The following is a 25867-nucleotide window of genomic DNA, read 5'->3' on the forward strand; positions in this document are numbered from 1 at the left end:
TCTATCCTCTGGGTTAGCATTAAACTTATATACAACCTCAATTAAAACAAAATTAGGAACCAGTGATAGTTCTAATGTCCTTTTGAAGCACAAGAAAAGTCATTGATTTATATATATATAAAAGTCTTGAGTTCAAATTTGTTAAAAAAGAAAAAGCCATTTTTAAGCCAGGTTGGCATTTACATATTGCCAAGGCATGGCTGAACTGATGAAGGATGGGGGGGGAAGAAAAAGAAATTCAGTAGAGAATTTAAATATTACAAAAATATTTTTTTTTGAAAAAATGCAGCAGGATGCCCACTTGCTATTGCTAACTGAAGCATGAAAAGAAGTATAGACCGGTTGTCTTTGATCCTTGAATATTTGAAACAAATTCAATGTAAAGCTGAACCAAGTTTACCACACAAACAGCGGTGGCAGATTTATTTCACTTGAGATACAAATGCATGTCCACATGACAGGCATAATCTGACCATGAGGTGGAAGAAATGTTTCTATAGTAAGCGCAGGGAAATAGGGCGAGAGAAGGCTGGCGTGGTTAAACATTCTGGATTCAGAAATGCACAGTGCCCCACATGTGCCTCTGCAGCACATAGGCTGTGCACAAGTCTGCACTCCCTATATGCAACTATGCATCTTTAAACAAGATGATCCAGAATTAGAGAGTTCTGGTGGCCCACTTCTTTAAACTGTTAAGTCTTTTATGCTGTTATTCTTCTTCGCTTTCATTTTCTGGTTCCAAATCAGAATCGCCATTGATTTCCTTTTCAACAGCCATGTCTTGTTCATCTGATTGCTCCTCTTTTTCATCATCTTCATCCCAGTTTTCCTGAGGAAAAATAAACAGGAATGTTTGAACCTTTGACACTAGCACAACTACTGTTACAAGAGAAGGGGAGAAGATCTGGTCTGACCCCACTTACATCTGAATCTTTATCTGCAATCATCTCATCATCAGACCCTTCTTCTGAGGATTCTACAAAGAGAAAACAATCCTTTAGTCTGGAGAACAGATAGAATTTAAAATGTCTTTGTTCAAACAAAACCCAATCCCACATGCTGCTAGACCTCCTCCAACTGTGCTAGTTAAACTCCAAAACTAATTCTACCTGAAGACTATGTTGATCAAAATGAATCAGGCACTAATCACTTCTGTGTGAAGTTACAGTAGACAAAAGGCCCGAATTGGAAGTGCACCTGCCCACACGCTGACACCATTACCTTGAAGTCCTGCTGACTCAAACGTGTAAAAGCTCCATGATTGAATCTACCTTAGCAAACCATCAGTTAGTACTAGAAATATGAGGTATGTAAACTAGATTCTTGCCAGTTAAATTAAGCTACATACTGATCTTCCAATTAACTGATACCTTAATTTGTGGAGCAGGAATGGGAGGGAGTGAAAGGAAAGGAAAGGAGAGAAAAGGAGAGGAAGGAACAACCAACTGTAAGATACCCCCATCATTTACCACTCACTTTCTTGCCATGGATTTCCCACAAAAACTCTCTACCATAGATTGTTCGCTACTAGATAAGCACTAGAACATAAATATCAAGTATCAGCTGTCGTGTGAATTCAGGAGTTAAACTACAGCTAGCATACAACACTCACCATCCTCATATACCAGCTTTGCAGTCTGATTAACCTCAGTTACATCTTGAACTGTTTCCAATGCTGCAACCTGAATGGAATTTGCACATTAGCCTTAGACGCAATCATGTATTCCAACTTTAAAAGTCAACAAAACTCAAAACAATATAAATGAAATCTACATCAAGTTTTACATATATTCATTCATTTATAATTGGAGTTTAACAGCCAAATATGTAAGAAAGACATAAAATAAATCTTTAGGGGCATCTGAAGTGGCTCCATATCTCTTATGTATATTCCTCTTTAAAAAAAGCTAAGTGTTAGCAGACACATTGGGCAGGAAAAAAATATGCAACGCTTTCAGTGAGCAGGGGTGTTTTTAAAAATCACTGAAAAATATCATCAATAATAATTACATAGTTAATGAATTGTACTGCTTTCAGCATTAGCAGTGTGACTATATAGCAGCCACACTCAGTTCCTAATGACAGGTCCCATTAGACGCCATCACAACAGAAGGCTAAGTCTGCACAAACCATTTCTTCCACAGATCCCATGTCATTTAGCTGGAACTTACCTGGGTGACAAGAAGGAAGAGTCTTCCATGCAGACGAGAAAGCTTTTGCAAAGTTTTTACTCTGCTCTCCATTAATTGGTATAGCATTCCCAGCTGGGGAATAAGATCTGGCAACTTGGGAGAAGGCAGGGATGAAGAAAAATGAAGCTGTTAGCCAATACACAAATGTCATGTTTTTTAATTTTTATACCACAGTTTTGAGTTTTGGCCAGACAACGCTTGCTCATATTATTCCAGCCAGAAGGGAGAGTGGAGGGTTCATCACAAACATCACCTGCAGCCTAATCAATTAATATTTAGCTATGYGTAGAAGCATCATTTGCTTTCAAAACATGGCAATTCTATTATTTTTCCTTTCCTCTATCACTAATATAGGTGGGTGTAGATGTAAAGCTGTATAAATGGGAACTGAATATACACCACTTATGAATGCAGGAACAGCAACATGTACAAGTTTTGATGCACAGCGGTCCTTTAATAGCTGGGAGATCCCCAAGAACAGAAAGAACTAACAGTACCCAAATGCTACTTTTCAACTGAGCAAGCATGAGTTTATCCATCACTTGTTAAGGAAGGAAAGATTTGAAGCTAAAAGCTAATACATTACCCTACCCATGCCAGATGTGGCATACATTCATCCTATAAATCTAGTCATGCCCAAGACAGGCTCAAGATTAGCACTGCAGAAGCAAAACAAATTTAGTTCTACAAGATTTAACAACACAGGCTAGATTATTTCTTGACAGCTATTTTGTTCCCTAACTCTCACAGGTATGACAAAACTTATTTTGGTTTGACTCTGGGATGACTATAATTATGTCATGAATGACTAAGACAATTTCTAGCAAATGTGCAGCAATATGGCAAAGTGGCAGATATACAGCCACTTTGCACTTTTATTTGGGCACTGCCATATGTGGATAGCAGGAGACAGATTACTGAAGAAAGAACACAGATATATTTAGATGYTTAAATTCAGTCTTATTTACATGTGTTAACCTTCAGCATGGTACTTACTGTGGAAAGGTAGGATGCATGTAGAGTAAAAACAGACTTCAACCATCGAACCATTTGTGAGGCACTGGAAAAGAAAAATCAAATCAAAGACATGCCAGTTGACAAACACCTATTTCATTTTCTAGATGCTAAAGTAGTTCTAAAAAGAGTGCTTCACTTTCATTACACAAAAAGATAAACAGAGATGGAAATATAACAGTTTGGCTATACGGACGAGATACCTATGTAAGTTATTTTCTAGGAAAAGACAAGACATTTAAGTAAAGGAGTCAAATCAGGCATGCTCAGTGGTCTGTGCTTCTGAAGTCTTTCACAGAAGGTTCAGATGAATTAAAGGTCAAAGCATGATATTCTTTTCCACCTACAATGAGGGAAATCTCCTTTATCAATTAAGAACAGGGAAGATTATCTTTGCTAGTCTCAAAGCAATCCTGATAGCAATATAACAAGACTGAGCATTTTTGTTTGTTTCTAAACAAAACACCAGGAGGTGTCTAAAGATATCTGGTTGATAAGTAGTCTGAACAAGCTATACATCTGATAATGATTTTATTTTACATGCTCATCAGGTCTGAACTTTCATCATTCTGGGACTTCAGGTGCCTTCTGAGGGATATATGCTCATTTCAAACATCCTTTTCCCTTTTTAATTTCACCTCATTCAGCTTGACAAAGCAGTGTCTTGATATAAGTTCTTAGCAGTTGCAATCAGGTCAGAATTTTTTTACTTCATGATGCTACAGTTTAATCACAGTTATTACAGAAATCAAACAACAGGTGGAAGGAGGGTCCACAAGTGCCACACTAAAAAGTTTTCAAATAAATTAAGTTGTGGGGAACATGTCTCTTACCTGTATGGGTTGCCTTGCAATCTCTTCGTAAGCTAAAGGTACAAAAAATAGTCAGTAACAAGCAACAAATGCATAATGACTTTACAACCCAACATTATATCCATGCAACAACCCCAATATTGGAGCAGAAAAATCTCCATGCATTTGAAGTTTGCTAGAATTAACCACTGTCAGACTTCAGAATATTATACTGTTGGCTATATCTTCCTATATGCAGGCTGATAACCTGCAGAAGCTGAGTTTCATTATTACAATAAAACTGGAACTCATAACATGCAATATATCCAGAGAAACTTCAAGCTGGCAGGAATAACTAGAACAAAATCCCTTTGTGATTTTTTTATATGTTGCTCTATGTATCTGCCTAGCAGAGCAGCCACTACAAAGCTGACAGGTTGAAAAGTGAAGTTATCATCAGGTAGAGGATATTTTATAGAACAAATCTCAAGCTCTGGCAAGGACAGTTACATGAGAATCTCTCCATCCACCAAGATTATATTGCACTCAGACTCTCTGACAYAGGTCCTATAGAAGAAATGCTGCACTCCATTAACATAAGTCTAAGAAGGTATCATAACACATGCTTAATGCCAGCCTAACATTCAAAAATGGGCAGTATGCAAATTTCAGTTAAGATTAGTCATGAATGAAATGACCAGCACATTAAAACACAGGAGAAAAACTTGACCGTTAACTTATGTTACAGAGCGTGATTCACATAAAAGCAACTAATAAACTTTCAGTTTAAATACAGCAATTTCTAAAAAAAGGCTAAGCATTACAATATTTCAGTTCAAATATAGATTTTATTTATTTCACAGAATAAGCAGTTTAGAAGCTAAATCCCACGTAAAAATGATTCCTAAATGATGTTGAAGAGCCCAAATATAGCAACCGTGCTTCTGAAATACCTTTGAAAGCGAGACGCTCCAAGGAAATTGCCCCTGAATTTCCAAATGCTATTTAAACTCATTTCTCTTTATGCGTGTATCCTACTCTTCCTTCTCTTATGCAAGTGTCTTGCATATTTAGGGACTAATGCTCATTCTGCTTGCTCAGGCTAGCACTCTTGCTCTCATTCATAAAATTATCATCTTCTTTAATAGTTTAAAAAAAGATGTAACCATAATCATTTACCACGGACTAAAGAAACTTTTTCTCTTCTTTTTCCCAATTATTAAGATACTATTATAATACCTAATGTTCTTCCTAACTGACAGGGGCACCTTTCTCTTTGGTCAAGCTTTAGACAGATAAGATGAGAGTATATCAGAGATAATTAAAAATTACTTCTTTACTGTACAACCATCAGCCAATTTTATTGCTAAAAATCAAAACATATATCTGGGAATTTCCCCAGCTAGAACAGAAGCCAAATATGATTTGTCTGACAGTACAAGAAACGCAGTCTCTCCTACCTCATGCAGCAGTGGAATGACAGCATGTATAGGCATTCTGGCTACGGTGTTCTTTATTAAAGCTTCCTTTCTTGTGGTAAGCACTTTCTGTTAAAATGGAAAAATATAATCAGAGAATCATTCAGCTTTAATATGTGTTTGAGCACAATCAAAAATACTTGAATTTAAATCTCCTTCTACTTCACTACCTTTGTATGCTCAGATGAAGGTAAATGTAGTAAGATTTGCTTTGAAAAGGACATTTTTCAAGTCAGCTCCAGTTGACAATGTAAGTCACTTGACTGACTAAACCATTTAAAACAACCTACCACTACCCCTAGTATAACCACCCCGCATTAAAAACAAAGCACTAAAGACAAATTAAGGAGAATTTCTCTTGCTATTTTTACACTTCATTTCTGTAAAGAAATGCCTTTGACCAGTACTTGTAACAAGTAATTTCTATTCAGAATCAAATTCCCGAAAGATTTAGTTTATTGGTCCCCACTAGTCCAAGTGCAGCAGTGAGCTTATCAAGTGTAACTTTTGCCATCAATACATTTTTCAAACAATATCTACTCAATAACACTCTAGTCAGGTCTAAGCACAGATTATGCTCTTGCTCAAACTGAAGAAAAGACCACTGCATTAGTAACATCACTTGTAAAACAGCTGAACTGTGACACAACAAATTTATCAGAAACAGATCTGCTTCAAAGCTCATGGACTGACTTTGAAAGCAAGGTAGATAACAACAAAAAGAATGTCATACCACAACTATCATTTTTAATATCAGTGCTTCAAGCAGCAGACTGGCAAAAAGCAGCAGGGAGAAACAACAGGATCTTGATTGTTCAGCCTCTGCAATTTTCAGGAAGGCTCCCTACAAGTCTCAGCAAACAGATTAAGCACCATACAATGACCTTGTAACACTTACATTTAAGATGTCCGAATCGTTGCTTTCCAAGCCCTGCACCAAAAGTACCGCGAAGCTATCAGTTTGTGGAAGGCCACCTGGAGTTTTTACTTTGCTCACATCAATATCCAAYGCCCCCAGGCGGTCTTCAATGCTTTCCTGCAGACAGTAAACAAGGGCAGTGTTGTTTCACTGTTGTTTCAGTTGTTCAGCGGTTTCTCAGAGACATAACCTGAAAGTGAAGTATCTAGCCTTCTACATCACTCCCTCCTACTCTGCTAGAAAATAACACAGTCTTAGCATATTCTTTTAAATGTACTGAGAGAGGATAGCCAGAGGAGTAGGAAAGATGAAGTCTTGACTGAGAAGCAGCAGTATATCTTAGCAGCAGGAGACAGGCACAACTATGTGACAAAATCCTGCAGTAGCATGCCAAAACTACTGACAACGTGCACATGGCTTGGAGGAGGGAAAGGATTTTGACTGCAGGGAAGTCTCATTCATACAAAAAGACAATATTATTAATTTTGCCTCCACATCAAACAAAGAAGGTTAGAGTGTACCTAAAGGCACTGTAACTACGACACGATTCTGGTTTCTCCGTTATTTTGCTGTGTTATAAAAATAAATAAATAAATAAATAAATAAATATATATATATATATATACACACACTTTTTTTTTTTTAAGCACTTTACCTCTGTCTCTCCGGGTTTCCTTTTGCTTTTATTTTTCTCCTTTCCTGAGGGTGGAGCTTTGACGGATGCACTATGTCCTGGGATTCCAGGCACTAGAACTTTGGTGTCTGAGTTCACAACAGGTGTCTTGATCTAACAGAGAGAGATGACCACATCCACATGAATTGCTGCTATCTCGGTCTGTCTTTGAGTTTAAAACGGCAATTTTATTCTGAGATTCACACACATGGTAAAACCAGCCTGCCACAACATATTTTCTTGAAGTATACACTAAGAAAATCCTATATTTTTAAGAACCATGAATAACTTCAAGCAATAGTCAGCTAATTTTCATAACTGAACTAAAGCATTATAGAGCCTATGGAATCACTTTTGAATTATTTTATTTTCAAGCTTGTTCCATAGCCCTCACTGAACAGTGATCGTTTCCAACAACAAATATGTGGATCTTTACTAGCAATAGACACCACACACACTAACCATCAAGCGCATAAACAACATGCAGGTTAATTCACCTTCCACTGAAAGGTAACGACTGCTTATAAACAGCTGCAAAATGTAGCAGTAAGAGATGGTTACTGGGCACTTCAATCACATTGATTTTCTTTTGGGGGGGGAGCTCAGAGGCAGAACTCTGTAGTCTGAATTAGACTATGACCATGATACCAAGCACAGCAACCTTAGATTATACCAAACGTGGTATAATCCCAAATATGGGATCTATCTTCAATAACACAAAGCAGATCAAGTTTTAAAGGTAGTATGTTTAACAACTCAGTGAACCCCTGAACCACACAGGATATATATATATATAGGTGAGTTTGCTACTTCCAGAACACTTCTTTAACCACAGCTCTTCTGTGGAGGCCATTTATTGACATACTTACCCAACTCATTGTACTGCAAGTCCTACTGGGTGCCCAGTAAAGTGATACAAATATTAACTACTACAGTGAGCATAGCAACATCCAGGTGCTTTGGGTAAAAAATTTCATAAATAAAAATTTGATTCCATGATCCAAGAACTTTACTGTAGAACATCAATGACATTAAAATTCTGCCTACTTAGTTCAACACACTAATGCTATCTTTCTCTTCGCAAGGCATGCTCAGACAGCCAAGAGAAATGTGTCTTCACTGGAATTCAGAAAAAAAGCGAAACCAAGTTGGAGGTCATCACTGCATGCCAAGGTGTTCCCACACCTTTCGCTGCACTTCAGCTCTGTTACCCACTGGCTCCCGCAGTGAGGAATTACCACCAAGCCCCACCTAGCTGATGGAGCGCCATAACTCGTCGCTAACTCATGGGTTAGAATGAGAGCACCGTCTGCCCACTTCACTTCTGCTGTATGTGTTCCAACTCTGTTAGGCAGGCATCCAAGAGAAGAGGGTGCTCAGCGGTGCAACGTACACCCTCCCAGCAGGGTGTTCCCCCTTCCAGCCCTGTGGACCCGTCCAAGGAACACTTTGGTCCTTACTAGCAATTCCATCACCAGTGAAACAAGAAGGGGACAGGGGAACGTGGATGTGCAAAGGCAATGCCTTTGAATACATATATTTATGGATAAAGGACCTGATGACCTACCTCTTAACCCCCAGGGGACCCTGCATGAGGGAAAATGGTGGCAGGTGGCCTCAGTGGACACTGTGGCCATTTAAACTTCAAGCTCCCATTCCCTGGTGCCATATCCCTGTGAGTAGGAACATGTGAAGGCCAACTCAAGGAAGAGCCAAAATGACATACCCTTTAAGGCTCTATTTCATTTTATTTAGATTAGAAAACAAAGGCACCCAAACTTTACCCCAAACCATTAGGGTCAAACAGGCTGTACATAAACTCTAGGGGAGGGACTCATCTTGAGCAGAAAAGCCAACAACGGACAGAGGGAATCCTCGCTATCTAAGCGTATCTGCTCAGAACAGGACTTGCTATGAGCTATGAGAGGGTAACTGTGCATCAGAACATGCTAGGACACACAACAACCATGAAGCACACTTCACGCACACCTGCCTGAGTGATATAGACATCTGTTACTACACTGCAGCACTGAATTGATCCATCCAGAAATCCAATCCCATTTTAGAAGAAAGCAACGAATTCTAGCATTTCCAAAATAAAACAAGAGCAGCAATGGGATTGCATTTCACACAAAGCTCACCTTTGTTACAGCCACATCTGTTTTAAGCGCCAACGCTTTCTGGACATCCCTTATCAAACATACTTGGGATTCAGTGGTGTTCAAAGACTAGGAGAGACAGAAATAAGAACAGTTAACATCTGAAGTTCACCCTGTAACTCATTAAGCTACTGAAAAATGAGAAAAAACTCCAGAGATATAGCAGAGTGATTTTTTTTCACTCTAGAACAACAGCTGCTTTGCACATCTGCCTTTTGTTACCAGATCTCCATGTTCTGCATGGAGGCTCACACAGGTAAACTAAACCAGTATTAAAACCAGTTTCAAGAAGCCTTTGCATTAGCCTACTCAATAGCAGCTGAAATGGCAGGATGCAGTCAGCAATATTGTCAAGCTATATTTTAATTGAAAAAATAAAAAAAGGAAGAAGAAAACCCCCCTTCAAAAGAGCTCAGGGGCAAATGCTCCTTGTCCCAGAACAGGGGGAAGGAATAAGCTTTGTCTCATGATGCAATTCCAGAAAAAAAAAAAAAAATCCCTCCCACTCAAAGCAGTATGGAGTCCGTATTACAAAAACTCCAAAAACTCTCCAATAAGTTTTACATACCACTCTCTCTATGATGGGCTGTAAGGTGTTACCATACACAAGCAGCAGAGACTGTTTGTCTGTGCAAAACGCAGCCGCTAGAATAGGGACTGGTTTTGGCGTGGAGTCCTCGTCGTTTCCAGGCGTCGCTATCTGGATAGTACAGTTTGATGTTAAGGGTTTTTTGCAGTAACTGAGGGGGGGGGGAAAAAGAGAGAGAAAGAAATGGAAAAATTCAACAGGTTTACCTCAAAGACTTCAATATTGTGTACATCTAAGCACCTTTCATTAGCAAGTCCTCAGCAAACTTAGCCACAGTTTATGTCTTTTACAGATGGTTTAGACGAGGCACAAGGAGACAAAAACCTTGGCTAAAGCAACAGTTAATAGCAAAGCACAGCATAGCCCCCAACACATAAGTTCTCCTTCTGCATGCTAGCTACTCCTTCCCTGCATCACATACCCAAAGAACTCACATTTCCCAAGAAAAGTGTCAAATAACTTAAGACAGGACCAGTTGGAATGGAACTTGATTTTTGTACAGATGCAAGAGCTTCACTGTTGCAGCACTGCCTTGCAATAATCCCAGACCTTTCCCAAATACACACTCAGAATGAATACCAACTTACCCATTTAAAATATGTTCAAATAAATGCAACTGCCCATCTCTGCACACAACTGCTAACTTCACAGGCTGAAAGAAGTCACAGTAAAAGATTTTAATTAGACCAAAGGACAAACCTCCTGTAAGTACAGGACATCAAGAGTTGCTTGCATGGTTATGATTTGACTTTTTTCAGTAACAAAACACACTACAGATACAACTAAGTCTGTAAGGAAGGTCAAAAAAAATAGTAACACTTCAGGAACATTTAGGACAACTATTAGGAGACAAAAAGATAACTCATCTAACTATATTTTTACTGTATGACTATTGACCATGTCAAAATCTGAACAGTTTGGACACTGTCAGAGACGTGTGAGCATAAGCAGCAATGTTTCAAAAACATGGCTCCCAACATGTCTAGAGGCACAGGCGTGCACAAAGGGGCTGAGGCTGTAAGTATGCTTAGAAGAAAGAAACTGAGACAAAGTACTCTGATCAATTAAATGAAAGGTGTACTTTACAGAATACTCTATCTCCAGTAAATGAAATAAGAGGCACAACTGGAAACATTAAAAGCATAGCATGAAATGCTGTCTTTATAAAGGAATCTAAAGGCACCAGGGGAAACATTAAAGGCTGAAACAGTTCGGGAACAAGTTTCATATGCGGACATTTTTCATAAGAAAACTACTTTAAAACTCTTCTACTTTAACTGAAAACTGAAGTATTACTTGATGAAACTGAGAGAGCTGGGGAATGCATGTTTCTATCACAACTCAATAGAGACTACTTAATTCAAAATGCAGTTATACTGCCAAAGCCACATTAAATCAGAAAAAACAGCACCATAACTCTATTTCAGAAAGGATTTTTCTGTGGCTTTTGATGCCAAGATCTAACAAATAATTCTGATTACTAACTTGTCCTAAATAGGAAACAACTGACATTTTCACCATCACAAGCAAGACTACCGAAAAAAACTAAATTTGTACTTAGTAGCTTTGCAAAATGAGTGTTTCAAACTATCCTTTATAAATGCACATGTAACAAATATCCTCAAACCCATGAATTGGCTAGCATTCAGATCTCATTTCTGCGTAACAGAAATCAAACTCACAAACCAAACTGATTTCTTCACACCCTAAAAGGAAACTGATAATGATAATTTAAAATTGTTGAACATATTTAGTTACAAACTACTGCTCCTACCTCTTCTTTGACTTCTGACACAGTCAGGTCAATAAAAGTTGGTTCATCTGTTACTGTGAAAGACATCACGGCATTCTTTTCTTTCCTATCTGATCTGATTTGCCTGGAGACACAAACAGCACACATTATTTACCTTAGCACAAACAGCAGCCTCTGCATCTGGGAAGCAGCACAGTATTAAAGCCTATAAACCGTGACTGTGGTAGTATTTACCTCATCCAAAAACACCTGTGCTGTAACTACAGCTCTCAGTTTTAAGTTCTTAAGTGCTCTAATTCCAAGTGCAAGGTAACTCCATGTGAAATTAAGCAAGAAGAAAATTTAGCCTAAATCCTTCAATAAGTTCAAAGAATAAGCAAGCCTATTGCACAGTATGTTCTCAGCATACACTACTGATTTAAGCAGCGACTACTGGAAGCATGCTCAGACACAGCCAAGGAAATTCATGTCTTCATTCAACAATCAGTAAGTTGAAACCACCATTTAAGAGATCATCATCGCATTTCTCCAGAGCGCCCCTTCTGCTTAATCACAGATTTCAGAACATACTTGTTGAGTCTAGCCTCAATACTGACTATAAACAAAGACAGGAAGAAGAAAAGCTTACGTACCATACACTCAGTAACCGGTCATGTACAGCTCCAGACAAGAAATAAAGTCCTGTAATTCCATCAAAAGGCTTATTTTCATTCATAGGTTTCACTGTGGTAAACATTAATGATGAAACTGATGTAGCATGGCCTGTGAAATGCTATCGGGGAAAAAAAAAAATTTTTTCAAACACTGCCACAGGTAGTCATATGGCAAAGATTTAAAATATCAATTAATGAAGAACATTAGGAACAATCCAAGTGTTACTAAGTTGACAAGGACATTTCGGGGGGGGGKTTGTTTGTTTGTTTTAAGTATTCAGAGAGTCCAGTTTCTTTGCATCTCTATATTTCAAGGAAAGATTTTCTAAACCTCCAGATAATTATCAGAATTTTAAAAGTTAAGGAGGGAATAAAAGGCAAACTTAACGGGACTAAGCCCATGCAAAAGAAGCTGCATCTGCCTGTATTGCTGTTACTGTCAAAAACACTTTTCCACTTGCTTCATCTTTTACAGTGAAACTAGATTCACAGTTGCTCATCTTAACAGCTGAAAATGAAAACAGGTCTGCTGACTTACTATGGCTGTTCAAACCCATCCATCCCACCACCCCCCAAAAAATCAGTTCTTCAATCTACTTTTGCAAATCATATTTTTGGCCATCACAGGATGCAGACATACACACTAGTGGCCATATGGCAGCAAGACAACAGTATGGCTCCTCAAGTAAAGACTTACTTACTCCATATCAAGCACCAGGAGAGATCCAAAGACTAGTTACCTCCTATCTACCAGCAGGCAACAGAGCACAGCTGCATTTATGGAACAGTCAAAACATGGTAACTTGCTCATGTGCCAGCCCTACCCAGGGAACAAGGGTTTTGCTCCTACGCTTTCCAAATGTTTAAACAGCAAAACTAAGAAGGCCACCAGTTATGTGAAGTTTAGCAAAGAAATCCAATGGATTTAAAGAGAGACTTATCACAAAGATCAGTGTGTTCAGAGACACAAACCCCCACCAGCAGCAAACTAATACTGTGGTGAACTGGGTTCCTCTGCTAGCAGAGCATCAGAAAGGGACCCAGTGGGGGGAGGAAAAAAAAAAAAAAAAAAAAAAAAAAAGAGGAAGAAGAAAGGGCACCTAATTTTATACTACAGGTTTGAGAAAGGGTGCTGGTAGCGTGCTCAGACACAGCCAAGGAATTTAACGTCCTCATTCAACTGTCAGCAAGTTGAAACCACAATTGAGGGTATCATCACAGCAACAGCTTCCAGCAATCCCAAAGCTGTCAATTGTCTCTTCACATCCAAAAAAAATTTCAGATGTCCTATAAGCAAACACTAGATACCTAATGTCACCAACAAAGAGGCGTACTTTTTACATGTAGTTTAACAAAGTTACTTACTCTGTAGACTTCTTTGGTCTCCAGGTCCCACAGTTTTATAGTTCTACCAGCTGACAGCAGCATTTTCCCATCTGGACTGATGCATAATGAGCTGACACTGCTGTTGTCTGCTTTCCACTTGCTAGAATTTGGATGGAGGATTTTTGCAAAAAGGGAGAAAGATGGAGAAACAGAAAAGAAAGTGTTCATTAACATAATCTCAAAATGTACATCAGCCATGCTAAAAATTTTAAAGAAAAAATTATAAAAAAATCTAAGAAGTTGAAGATGAGGTCAGAGCTATTCTGTTTCTGCTCTTCTCCCTCAAATTAGTTTACACGTAATAATATGGCAACTCATCAAAAATAGAGATGCTTAACACTGAACCATTGTTCACRTCTTTAACATTTGCCTATTTTGTGATTGTAAAAGATTCTAATATGACTCCCCCCACCAAAGTTCTCTACTACCCAAAATAGAGCAACATGAGCTAAACCACTTAAAGACACCTCTTTGCACCATAATCCAAAAAGCATATACCAACTTATCCAGAAGGGACAACTCTGAATACTAAAATCCACAATTTTAGGGCTCACTAAGTCCCTGGTTTTGCTTCTGAGTCTGTCATTGACACTGACAACAATAAACTTGGCCTCATTAAAAGTCTATGAAGTCCCTGGTTCAAAGCACTATTAAAAAAAAAAAAATGTTGTCATGAAATGCTTGTATCTGCTTAGAAAGAGTGAGTACTACATATTTTTCACAGGACAAAATTGCAAGGAAAGCATTAACACAAACCCTTTATAAGTACCACCCCGCAACTCATTACAACCCAGTTGTAAACAGCTGCTCTAAAACATTTCCATACAACTTCTGCATGCTTGGGCAACACCTCTTCTTTCTTCCAAAACAGAACTTGTTATTGTATCACCATTTATTTTATCACCATTCATTCATGGAAGCTAAAAGTTTTACTGCCTACAAACTTCACAAACAACATTATACCTTACACAGAATACCATGAAATTTTGTATTCTCTTCCAAAGAGGACGGGATTAAGAGAACTTCAAACCTAGTTCCATTTAATGAGGTGTACACAAGGAGTTAGTTTTAAATGTACTAAAAAAAATAGTCTAAATTAGACTATTCTTAATCTAAAGAATGTAAGTCACAGCAAAAATCTTAATTTTTGCTTGGGATATTCTTGATATAATTTTACAGAAAAACAAATTTTAAATAGGGCATCATGAAGCAAGAAGTTAGAAATGAGATGCACAGAGTGCATCTGAGTGCTCACAGAGTATTTGAGATGTGAAAAAGTTACCAAAGAAATAAAACAAATATAATCGTCCATAATTCATAGAGATGGGACAGGTTAGGGGAGCACCACAGCTGAAAGAACCAATGTGCATGCCAACATACATTTCAGTTTCTTATAAAGACATCTGTGGAAATTGGCTGCTCTTCTGTTTCTGAACTTTATTGCAATAAAAGCATCATCATAAAGTTTATTCTCTCGAGAAGTTATTGAAACAGCAACCAGTAGAAATACAGAGTCCATACTCACACCCATGGATATTTTTTTTAAAAATCTTTTTTTTTTAAATCAGTACATTTAACAACCAGTGTGCTTAAAAAGACATTCAGATCAAGCCATAGTTCAAAGTTAAAGGCRTCATATTTTCACAGGTACAAGCCCCATGAGGCTGTAAGAAGATCATTCAAAAGCAGAAAAGCAGTACGTTTTTGAAATACTTATGAGTAATAAAAGATAAGAGCTTGCTTTCCCCTTTGCAGCCTACCTCTCTCCAACACCTTGTCTTGCTTCCTCCTGTACAGTAACTCCCTCTTCCCCAAAAGCACATACCTCTAACAGCAATTTCAATCTGTGCTCCATAAATCTCCTGGAGTGGTTCTATTTCTATGTGGTTCTATGGACTATTTCTACAGTAATTTAAAAAGTTAAGCCTATAGTCATGTGGTTTCAATTCCTTATCTAGCAGTCTGTACCTCTGCTGGAAAATGCTTAGCAGTTTGCAAATCAAAAGAAATCTAACACCACTTCTCTACCCCAAATGCAAACATCCTGAGTTCCCCGTGGGATACATAAGAATTCATTTTCCAGATACTCATAAGTATTAAAGAGCGCAGATAATCTGAGGTACATTAGGCACAAACAGTTATGAGTGCCTTGTTCCTTCTGTTCTTGTCAACATGACTAAAATTTGGGAGAATTATTCTTCTACTCTTTTCAATTTCAGTAACCTTAGATATGACTTGTAACATCAACAGAGAAAAGTTTTCAGGTAAAAGCATTATATAGATTGCTGGTGTACCTTTTATTTACATACTCTAGTAATGATTTTTTGTTGCCCACTTCAAAATCAGGAAATACAATGTCTATAATTTCCTTTTATATGTTCAATCTCCATGCCAAATCTAAGAGCATTTATCAGTATTTTCCTAGCAGTTACTTTACTACAACAGAAGCTGAGTACTGTCACAAAGTAGTTATCATTACATTCAACCTTTTAGCAGAGTTTCTAGGGGTGATGTTCTCCTCAATTCAATGGAAAAGACTCCAGTAGGAGTAGATGCATCCTGTGCATCAGCAGGGGTTTGAATAGCTGGTGTCACAGGCAGGTCTTTGGCTTTTGTAATTACAGGACCCTTCGAGCAAAACAAAGGCTGCCAAGGAGAGATGGCATCCATATGGCAAAGCGGGGTAAAAGCAAGTTTGCCAACAGGCTTGCTAATCTAGCAAAGAGGGAATTAAGCCAGGTTTGCTGTGAAAACAGTAACCAAAGCCCCCTCTGCAGGAGCAGAGGGAAGCACCCAGGAAAAAGCACGATAGGAAAGATTCTCACATTTACCCTGAGAAATCAGCATGATGAGGGCCCATCTCAAGTGCCTGTACACAAACACACACAGTATGAGAAACAAACAGGAGGAATTAGATGTCTATGTGCAGCTTCAGTGCTTTGATCTCACTGGGATCACAGAAGAACAGCAAGATAGCTTGGAATATGGAAACGCTGACTTTTATGAAGCCTCTTTAGTAAAGACAGGCCAGGAAAGCAAGGAGTTTTGCTCTACACAAAAGGGTGGCTCAACTGCATGGAGCTTTGCTTTGAAACAGGCAAAAAGTCAGTTGAGAACTTATTGATAAGAATCAGAAAAGACTATCAAGAGTTATGTGGTTGGCATCTGCTACATATCACTCAATTAAAAAGAAACAGATAAGGCTTCACAGTCCCAGGTCCTGACTTTAATCACCCCAACATCTGGTGGAAGGGCAACATGGGAGAGCACAAGCAATCCTGGAGACTTCTGGCAAATGCCGAGGACAATTTCTTGATGCAAGTGACTGACAACCAGACTAAGAGAGGTGCTTTACTGGATCAGCTACTTAAAAAGAAGAGAGAACTGGTCAGAGATATGATGGTTGAGGTCAACTTAGCTAGAGCAAGCACAAGACAATGGAATTTAAGATTCTGAAAAAAATCATCAGGATAAATAGCAGAATTACAACCCTGGACTTCAGGAGAGCAGATTACAACTTGTTCAGGGAACTGGCTGGCAGGATCCCACTGGAGACTGCTCTGAAGGACAAAAGGGCCCAGTTAAGTTTGTTGATCTTCTGGGATAACCTCCTCAAAGCACAAGAACTGTCCATTCAGATGTGCAGAAAGTCACCAGATGTTGCAGAAGCTGGCTTGGCCACATGGGTAATTCCTGACTGAGCTCAAACACAAAAAAGAAGTACAGAGAAGGTGAAAATGAGGATGGGCTACGAAGAGAAATATAAAAATGTTGCCCGGGCATGCAGGGACAGAATTAGGAAAACCAAAGCTCATCAGTTGTTCCAACCAGCAGGGAATATGAGGGCCAACAAAAAGGGCATCTACTGGCACATCAGCAGCAGTAACATTGTAACTATGGAAAGTGCAGGCCTGTTACTGAATGGTGCGAGTAACCCATTCAGAATGAAGGACAAAGCAATGAATGACGGGGTCCACTATCAGGCCTCCTGTGATCCTGAGCTTAGCGACAGAGTTTGAGGGAGCAAAGCATTACCCACAGTAAAGGAAGATCAAGTTAGGGACCTCTAAAGCAAATCTGACATACATAACACAAGACTCAGTGGGATGCATCCAGAAGTGCTGAGGCCAATGCTATTACAAATCCACTCTATCATCTTTGAGTGGCCATGAAGATGAAGAGAGATTCCCGATGACTGAAAAAAATGCAAATGTTACATCTGCAAGAATGAGGATCCAGGAAACAACAGGGAAGATTATATAGCAAACCCACCTGGAAGCCATTTCTAGGCACATGAAGGTCAGAAAGGTGACTTGGAACTGCATTAGCTAGAGGGTAGCCAGCAGATCAAGAGAAGGGAGTGCTGGTGGACACCAAGTTAAGCATGAGGCAGCAATGTGCCCTTGTGGCCAAGAAGGCCAATGGTATCCTGGGCTGCATCAGGAAGAGTGTTGCCAGCRGGTCGAGGGAGGTGATCCTCCCCCTCTACTCAGCCCTGGTGAGGCCACATCTGGAGTACTGCGTCCAGTTCTGGGCTCCCCAGTACAAGAGGGATGTGGCACTACTGGAGCAAGTCCAGCAAAGGGCTACAAAGATGATTAGGGGACTGGAGCATCTCTCTTATGAGGAAAGACTGAGCGAGCTGGGCCTGTTTAGCCTAGAGAAGAGARGGCTGAGAGGAGATCTTATCAACGTGTACAAGTATCTGAAGGGAGGGTGTTGAGAGGATGGGACCAGACTCTTTTCAGTGGTGCCCAGCGACAGGACACGAGGCAACGGGCACAAACTGAAACACAGACACTTCCATCTGAACATGAGGAAATACTTTTTCACTGTGAGGGTGACAGAGCACTGGAACAGGTTGCCCAGAGAGGTTGTGGAGTCTCCTTCTCTGGAGATATTCAAAACACGCCTGGATGCAATCCTGTGCAATGTGCTCTAGGTGACCCTGCTTGAGCAAGGGGGTTGGACTAGATGATCTCCAGAGGTCCCTTCCAACCTCAGCGATTCTGTGATTCCTCTCCTCTATGCGGTACTTTTGAGACATATGAGCACTGTGTCCAGTTCTGGGCCATACAATAAAGTCACTGACATAGTGGAGTAAATCCAGTCAAGGGCCACCAAGAAGGTTTAGGGGTTAGAGAATGTGACATAATAGAAAAAGGTGAGGTAGCTGGGTTTGTTCAATCCTAAGAGAAAGCTAAGGGAAGATCTTATGGCCATTTTCTTTTACTTTATGTCAGGGTCTCCATACAGCCTAAGGATGCATCTCTTTCCTAGTGAAAATGGAAGAGGCTATTGGTGGTGGGCTGTCTGCGGTGCCCACACCATCTTTAACACTACTGGCAGAACTCCAGCAACAATAACACAACAGTGGAAAATGTCAGGAAAAAGTAACAAGCATAAGAGAAGAGTCAAGGTGCTATCACATACTAAGCATTTTATTGAGGTACAGATGACCAGGATCACTAGTACAAATCTTAGTTTCTTCTTTTGAGTTTAAGAAGAGTTTATCTTTCTACAAGAGAAAATAAATACCTACCCCAAACATCTTGTTATTCTGCACTAAGCTCTGTTTTGTCCAATGGTACTTTAAAAGTACCAACCTGCTCAGACAGCCAAGTGGAAACTGTCCGCACTGCACATCAGTAGCAAGCGAAACCAAGTGGGTATCATCACAGCAAGGCACTTCAAACAAAGCTGGGTGCATGTAACAGATTTAACTTGGAGATGTTCTAGTATCTGTTCCCCCACACTTCCAAGGGTATTTTCTAGAAGCTATATTTTTCAGTGTCACAGAAGTGACTGAAAGCCTATGTCCCATTAAAAGTTAGCATTGAGGGACCCGAGTTTCTCTTAGCAGTTATTCATTTCATCTAGTCTTTCCAATACACAGAGAAAGAAAACACACTGTGAGAAATCACTCTTTTATCCCTTAATAAAATCACTTCCAAGCTCTTGGAAATTTAATAGCCAACAGTCAGTCTTGTATGCTGGGGACAAAGTTACCAGCAGCTTAGCATGAAGCCTGCATAGCAGAGTGCAGCATTTCCAACAAGACCTCACCAAAACCTGTGAAGGAGGTAATAAAAAAAGAAAAGCACCAACAAATTTGACTGAAAACAAGCATCACTCACCACTTCACTTTGCAGGTCTGTGTGTTCCATTCCACAATGTGTTTGTCCTCTGAACAGCTATATAAGCAACAGCTGTCCTGATGCCACCTCACACAATTTACTTTATTGTCATGGCCACCATCCTACAAAAGGTGAAAAAGGGTCATTAATGAATAAATGAAGAAGCCTTGACTACCGAGTCTTCCAGACACCAACACATTAAACAAGCTTGTGGGAACTAAATTCAAATCATTGGCAACTTGAAGAGGGATGCACAGCACATAACTTTTCTTTGATTTTAAAGAACAATATACCTAAACGGTTAAAGACACTTCTGTGTACAGATTAAAGTATGAAATATTTATTTGAATTACTTCTTGTTCTAGCTTTTTAAAGTTATCAAAAAATTGTCCTGCCCAGTATTGATAAACACACATCCAAGCAAAGCTGTCTAACAGTATGAAACTTGTTCAGAGGAAAGGCTAACACAAGTGTCTTGCTGACAGTCATCTAAGCACCTCTTTGCTTAAGCGAGGTCAGAGATGGGTAACCTTCCCTTTGGACTCAGCTTTGAAGGAGTAAGCCATCACCCAATCAAAAGACCCTACAAAGGGCATCATCCACATCTCTTACGAAACGATCAAAATGTCTGCTGCTCAAACATACCCTTTTATCATTTATCAAAATATGTCCTGCAGCGTATAAAATTTCACTATTTGAAGCTGCACCAGCCAGCTCAGACTCCCCCCAAAACGTCGTCTTTGCAAATCAGCTTTGAGCAAGACAAAAATAAATCACAGCAAGGCATTCTGTTTAATAAAGAAGGCTAAGAGTGACTGCTCTTATTCCAATGGGAATAATATTTTGATTCCAACTATCCATAAAAAAAGAACAAACTAAATACCACCTTCTACCCTGCTGTTATAGAAGAGCAATGTTTTCACAAACTGAACAAAATCATAAATTTTAATGTGAAACACCTTCRCTTCATTCATACTTTTCAGCTACAAATAAAACTTTTCAATAAAGTAAGAGTTAATAATGGTTAACTAGTGTCACTTGGATGCATCATGATTTTACAAAGTCATTGATTTCTCTTAATGTACATTTATCACCATATATGCAACTAATAGCTTAGAAGCAAAAGAATGCAAAGTATTTCATACAAGCACTTCGCAGAATCACTCTTACAGATTTATATTGCTTGTTATGTAACTCAAGACTAAATAAACTACTTAGGACTAAGTTGGAAGTTACCAATGAGAAAGGCAAGTGCTGAAAATCAGAATATCTCATCTGAGAAAGATCATGTACTGAGAAGGCCTAAAAGCTTCCACAAGGGAAGCTAAGTTTGCATCTGTACAGAAGACTCCATTGGTGTGACATCTTCACAAGAGTCCATGAAAGCTTCAGTCTTGCCCTCTTTCCCCGCAACACTGCACATGCACTGGAGGTACAACGCTCCCATGGAGGACTTAACTGCCCAACTATGCATTCCATCATTACTATTGTTTCTAAAGTAAAATAACAAATTCATGCATAATGTTAAGATATTGCACTAATTTCAAAGCCAAGATTTCTCAGTGTATATATTGCCAACAACAGAAGAAGCACCATTCCAAGATTCCCAATCACCTGAATGATTATGTTACTTTTATACTGGTTTTGAGCAGCAGACACAGCAGTACATACTGACTGAAATCATTACTACTTGGCAGCATGCAATGTAGAATACATTACTTACTAGTTTGCTCTGTAATTCTCCTTTTACTGTGCTATACAACAAAATGCTACCAACTGCTGTGCCAATAGCTAGGATATCTAACTGTTTGTCCGCTTCTGTAACTTCAGACTTCCGTTTTTTCCTCTGTGGGCCATCCTGAAAAATTGAAAAGGAAAACAAAAAAAGAAACAAATTAGTCTCATCAGCTACTCGCAGTATTAGAGCAGAGGGGAAAAAAACTTCTGTAAGTTTCAGATGCCGTCACCATGTGCAAACTCTCATAAGGTGCAATGATGAAGACACTTGTACACTGAAATGCAGAATAACCTAAAGAGACTCATCATGTACCTCCATGTACAAGGTCATGAAGCTGCTATGAGTCACTTGGAAATATTTGAAGGAGAACATTTTGCTAGCATAGTGACCACATACACGAGGGAAAAACTCACTCAAATTTTTCATACAGTTAGCTTCCCAGAGGGAGAAGTAAAGATTAACTAGATCAGAATATTTCAACTCCAAAATGGAAGGGTTTGTTAGTTTTACGAGAAATGATCAGTTTACTATATCTTAAAAGCTATTCACACCAGTTTTGCAAATCCTAAATATTCATAATGCCTCTTAAAAAAGAAAGTGCTAAACCACTTTGCAGGGGGAAGCACTTAAAACTTGAAGCCAAGTGATTTACCCAGGTCCTGAAGTTGATATCATAAGTTCTCCCATAATCGGGCAATCCTTAAGTCTTTACACTCTTGCTTTGAGGGCTTATGGAGGGGTTTCACTTCATCTTTCTTAACCAAAAGTGTGCGAATACAGCATATCACTGGGAAGGGAAGAAGGAACAGGACTGGTGCTTGAGCAAGCCATATCTAAGAAACCACTAAATTTATTCTCACTGAGTTAATCCCACATAACTAATCACAAAAAAGCACTTTAGAAGATGACATCTCCAAAGCTGCCAGCTAGTTTTTAAATTGGACTTTCGTAAGTCTCCTTACATTTTTTATGTCACAACCAAGCATCCTCTCAGGTTAAAAAAAATTCACCATACACAGTAATGCTTCCTCTACACAACAGATATATTTGCACTAATGAACAACCAGAAGAAACAGAAACATACTCATACAGAGATAAAATATGAACAACCACTTCAGTATAAGCTCCATGTGGTGTAGCTACCTGTCAGACAACAGACCACTCACTAATTTTAACTCAAGCCCATAGATATAATGACAATCAAGCTTTGGAAGCTTTCACCACAGCTCAGATTTAAAATTTTAGCAGTGCAGGACATGTACTTTGGTTCTTTGAAGAAATGGGACTTCTCCTGTGTATTCAACATACATAGGCAAAGTTTTCCAAAAGAAAAGGTGGTTCATTTTAAGCCAATAAATAGAGAAACGCCATATAATTATTTTTTACATCAAGAGCTAGCTCTGGAGAAAGGAGAGGACACTGTTTTTTGCAAGTATTCATTTAGACTTCATCTTTCCTGGGAAAGGAAAAGTGTTTATAAAATAAAGTGAAAACATAGGTGCTGAGAAACCATTGCAGTTGCAAAGTACAACCAAGTAAATCAATCAGGTTTTAAGACAATATATGATAAGACACGCATGCATTAAATAAACTAGTTAAATTTTTGGCAGCAATGCCAACTGAGCCATCCTGAAACAGTTCTTTGACATGCAAAGACAAGGACGGCATAAGCCAGTGGAGATGCAAGTACAGCTTTTCTGATACTTTTCGAATCTCTTCAGGCAGTTTTATTAGTTACTCCTCCCACCTCCCCACACCCTTTTTCAAACCTAAAACACAAACAAGAACAAATTTTCTCTTCTTCCTTTGCATTCAGTCTTTTAACTAAAATTCATTCGCTCGCCTCCCATTTCTCTTTGTTATAACTGACTTCCCTTGATACAATCCAAAAGGTATCATCACAGAGCAACAAAATCATAGGGAAATCCACAGATTTCCAAAGTCAAGGAGAAAGTTAGGGGCAGTGAAAGTTTTTCAGAAGACTTTTTTTACATCCTATTTCTTTATTGACCAGCCTTCATCAGCATTATTAATGGGGCATTTTGTCACAAAATTTTGCTTCAAAGAACCATCAGTGGGAAATTCAGACACCAATTGGTGCTGGAAACGTCTAAAAAATACAGCCTGATAACTAAGAAATGAATCAAATTCCTTTCTCGACCCACATTAGATAGTGCATAGATAGGCTTCTTGCAGATTTGCAGTAGAGATTCATGTGAAACTCGCTTGTAGATCAGGGCCTTAAATATAAGAACATCTAGTTTTCACAGATAGGACATGGGAGCTTAACTGTACCAAGTATCAGTTACTTTTGAATTTTCAGATTTATTGGAACTTAGGTATTTAGAATTCCTTCAACTTTCACTGAAAAAGCACAGAATTTTAATTAGTAATAAAGATTAAAAATAAGTTAGAGTAAAGGAATCATGCACACGGTCTTCCATAATGTTCTTTCTTGAGTATGGCAGACACTTCCCCCCACCCCAAGAAATCACATCCCTGCTGCTCAGATGTGAAGTAAAGCATTTAAAATACTGCAGTGGGGACAGCCCTGAAGAACCTTAGAGCTGAAGATGACAGAGCAGTTATCACGAAGAAACTGAAGGAAGCTATTTTGAAAGTCTGGTGGACCATGCGCTCTTGCACAAGGCACCAGTGCATGGAAGGGGAGACGGTGAACAGGACAAGCGGGAAGCACTCACACTACTAAAGCATGTGTGCAGGGAACGTCCCATTAAGCCACCACAGTACCAGCAATTCCAGATGCTGGAGTTCAGAACTTCATTTCTAATATTCCCCTCTAAAAACATGGCCTTGATTAACATGGCAAGAGTCCAAACATACTTAGTTTAGCTGTAACTTGGCCAAACACCATTTCTAGATATCTACTGGCACAGCGTTACTGCTGAACACCAGATAGCTACTAGCTATAGAGCTGCTAACTCTCCAGCAAAAATAGAAAAAGACTAAATAATATTAGAAAAAACACGTGCAACACAAGGTATTTGKCAGACCCATCACAGCTTTAGTTCTTCAGCTCAGTCTGAGGACAAACCAATGAGTTATGAAAGTATACGGCATACATATTCTAAGACATGGTATGCTTTCCAGCTCCACTTGAAAATGTACCAACTTTCAGGCAGTTGACAGCRTTCACACTACTGGGATGATAAAGAGCACTGGAATGCAGCCAGACGTTGTCTGATGAAGTCCCTTCTTCAGGCAACCCTACAAAAAGGTCAAATTGCAGTATCTGTGACTTTTAGGGTGGCTCCCTAGAAAGGGATTAGTAGTTTTCAGAAGTCACTCAAACCTCCTGTGCTTACCTAGTACACCACAACAGTGGACTATGTTAGGTTTTGAAGGTGTATTAGACAGYGCAGATTAGCCTCATTTTCATATGCAAGCTTCAGTTTGGATGCAAGAAAGAGTGCAGAAGAACCTACACAGCTTTCCAATTAATTAGTGCATGTATCCTTCCCCCCCCTTCAAAGTTACATTACAAACAAGCAAGTTAAAGAAAGGTCAGTCCAAAACTAATGGACTCCACCACACACTTCAGATGCCCTTCTTAAAGTTTAGAGATTGAGCTGCTGAACTGATAAAAACAGAACAATAGTCTTCCTTCGCATTGGTCATCAGTAYACTAAGCACTTCAAAATACTTATTAGGGTATTTCCAATATACTAAATTGTCTCTATGCCAGAACGTATTTAAAAAACCCTCAGTCACAGTATTTTTGATGACAAAGGGTGGATTGTGCATACTCTAGCCAAGGGGTATGCTATGCTCAGGAAATGGTAACTAGCTAACAAAAGTAAGACTACTTCAACATAAATAGGATCAAATAACACCTTACTGAGCTATTCTCCAGGTATTTTCAGGCTGACTGCCCATTTCAATCAGCGTTAAATAAAACACATTCAACGTGGAGAACTTCCAAGCCCTCTGATGAGCGCTCCGAATAAAGTTACTGAGTACCTACGTGCCGCCCTCCTGTGCTCTGGAAGACGAGCCGCTGCCACTCCAGCAGCTTGCACGGAAATATCTGCAGGTTTTTAAGGGTACCTGAGCTGCACGTAAGCTAACAGTGCGCGAACAGCACCCGGGCCGCTCTCTAACGCTGCCTCTCCAGTGACGCTAGCACGAGGTACAGCAACGCACCTCGCTCCTTCAAGGAAAGGCTCCTCCGCGCACGTTACACGAAACATTTCCACGGCCAAGGCTCTCGCTGCTGCGCTCCCTGCGCGTCTGCGAGCCGGGTGGCCGCTCCCCCCCCCCCGCTCCCCTTCGGACCGCTCCCCCACGCCGGGCCGGGCCGGGCCGGGCCGGGCCGGACCGGGCCGGGGGGCCCCGGGGGGGCCCCGCTGAAGCGCTGGGGAAGG

The 25867-nt window shown here is 39.5% G+C and overlaps 1 protein-coding gene and 4 non-coding genes across 5 annotated transcripts; all 5 read right to left on the reverse strand.

The window, feature by feature from the left end:
• Window positions 1–390: 390 nt before the first annotated feature.
• On the reverse strand, window positions 391–22236 carry WDR43 (WD repeat domain 43). Its single transcript, XM_026084402.1, has 18 exons — window positions 22135–22236; window positions 21468–21602; window positions 19745–19866; window positions 13587–13707; window positions 12201–12340; window positions 11590–11692; window positions 10403–10467; window positions 9795–9966; window positions 9209–9295; window positions 7050–7181; window positions 6374–6511; window positions 5458–5544; window positions 4040–4071; window positions 3189–3252; window positions 2172–2285; window positions 1613–1682; window positions 924–976; window positions 391–829 (listed from the first exon to the last, which is right to left on the reverse strand). The coding sequence occupies exons 4-18, from the start codon at window positions 13647–13649 to the stop codon at window positions 710–712; spliced, it is 1440 nt and encodes a 479-aa protein (XP_025940187.1). The 5' UTR covers window positions 13650–13707; window positions 19745–19866; window positions 21468–21602; window positions 22135–22236; the 3' UTR covers window positions 391–709.
• LOC112974948 lies at window positions 8155–8234 on the reverse strand. Its single transcript, XR_003256430.1, has one exon. It is a non-coding gene; the product is annotated as a small nucleolar RNA SNORD53/SNORD92 (small nucleolar RNA).
• On the reverse strand, window positions 12009–12092 carry LOC112974951. The gene has a single exon (XR_003256434.1). It is a non-coding gene; the product is annotated as a small nucleolar RNA SNORD53/SNORD92 (small nucleolar RNA).
• On the reverse strand, window positions 13362–13445 carry LOC112974950. Its single transcript, XR_003256432.1, has one exon. It is a non-coding gene; the product is annotated as a small nucleolar RNA SNORD53/SNORD92 (small nucleolar RNA).
• Window positions 19214–19291, reverse strand: LOC112974949. Its single transcript, XR_003256431.1, has one exon. It is a non-coding gene; the product is annotated as a small nucleolar RNA SNORD53/SNORD92 (small nucleolar RNA).
• Window positions 22237–25867: the final 3631 nt, after the last annotated feature.

The sequence above is a fragment of the Apteryx rowi genome, unplaced genomic scaffold (assembly GCF_003343035.1).
Source record: "Apteryx rowi isolate R43461 unplaced genomic scaffold, aptRow1 scaffold_64, whole genome shotgun sequence".
Lineage (NCBI taxonomy): Eukaryota > Metazoa > Chordata > Aves > Apterygiformes > Apterygidae > Apteryx > Apteryx rowi.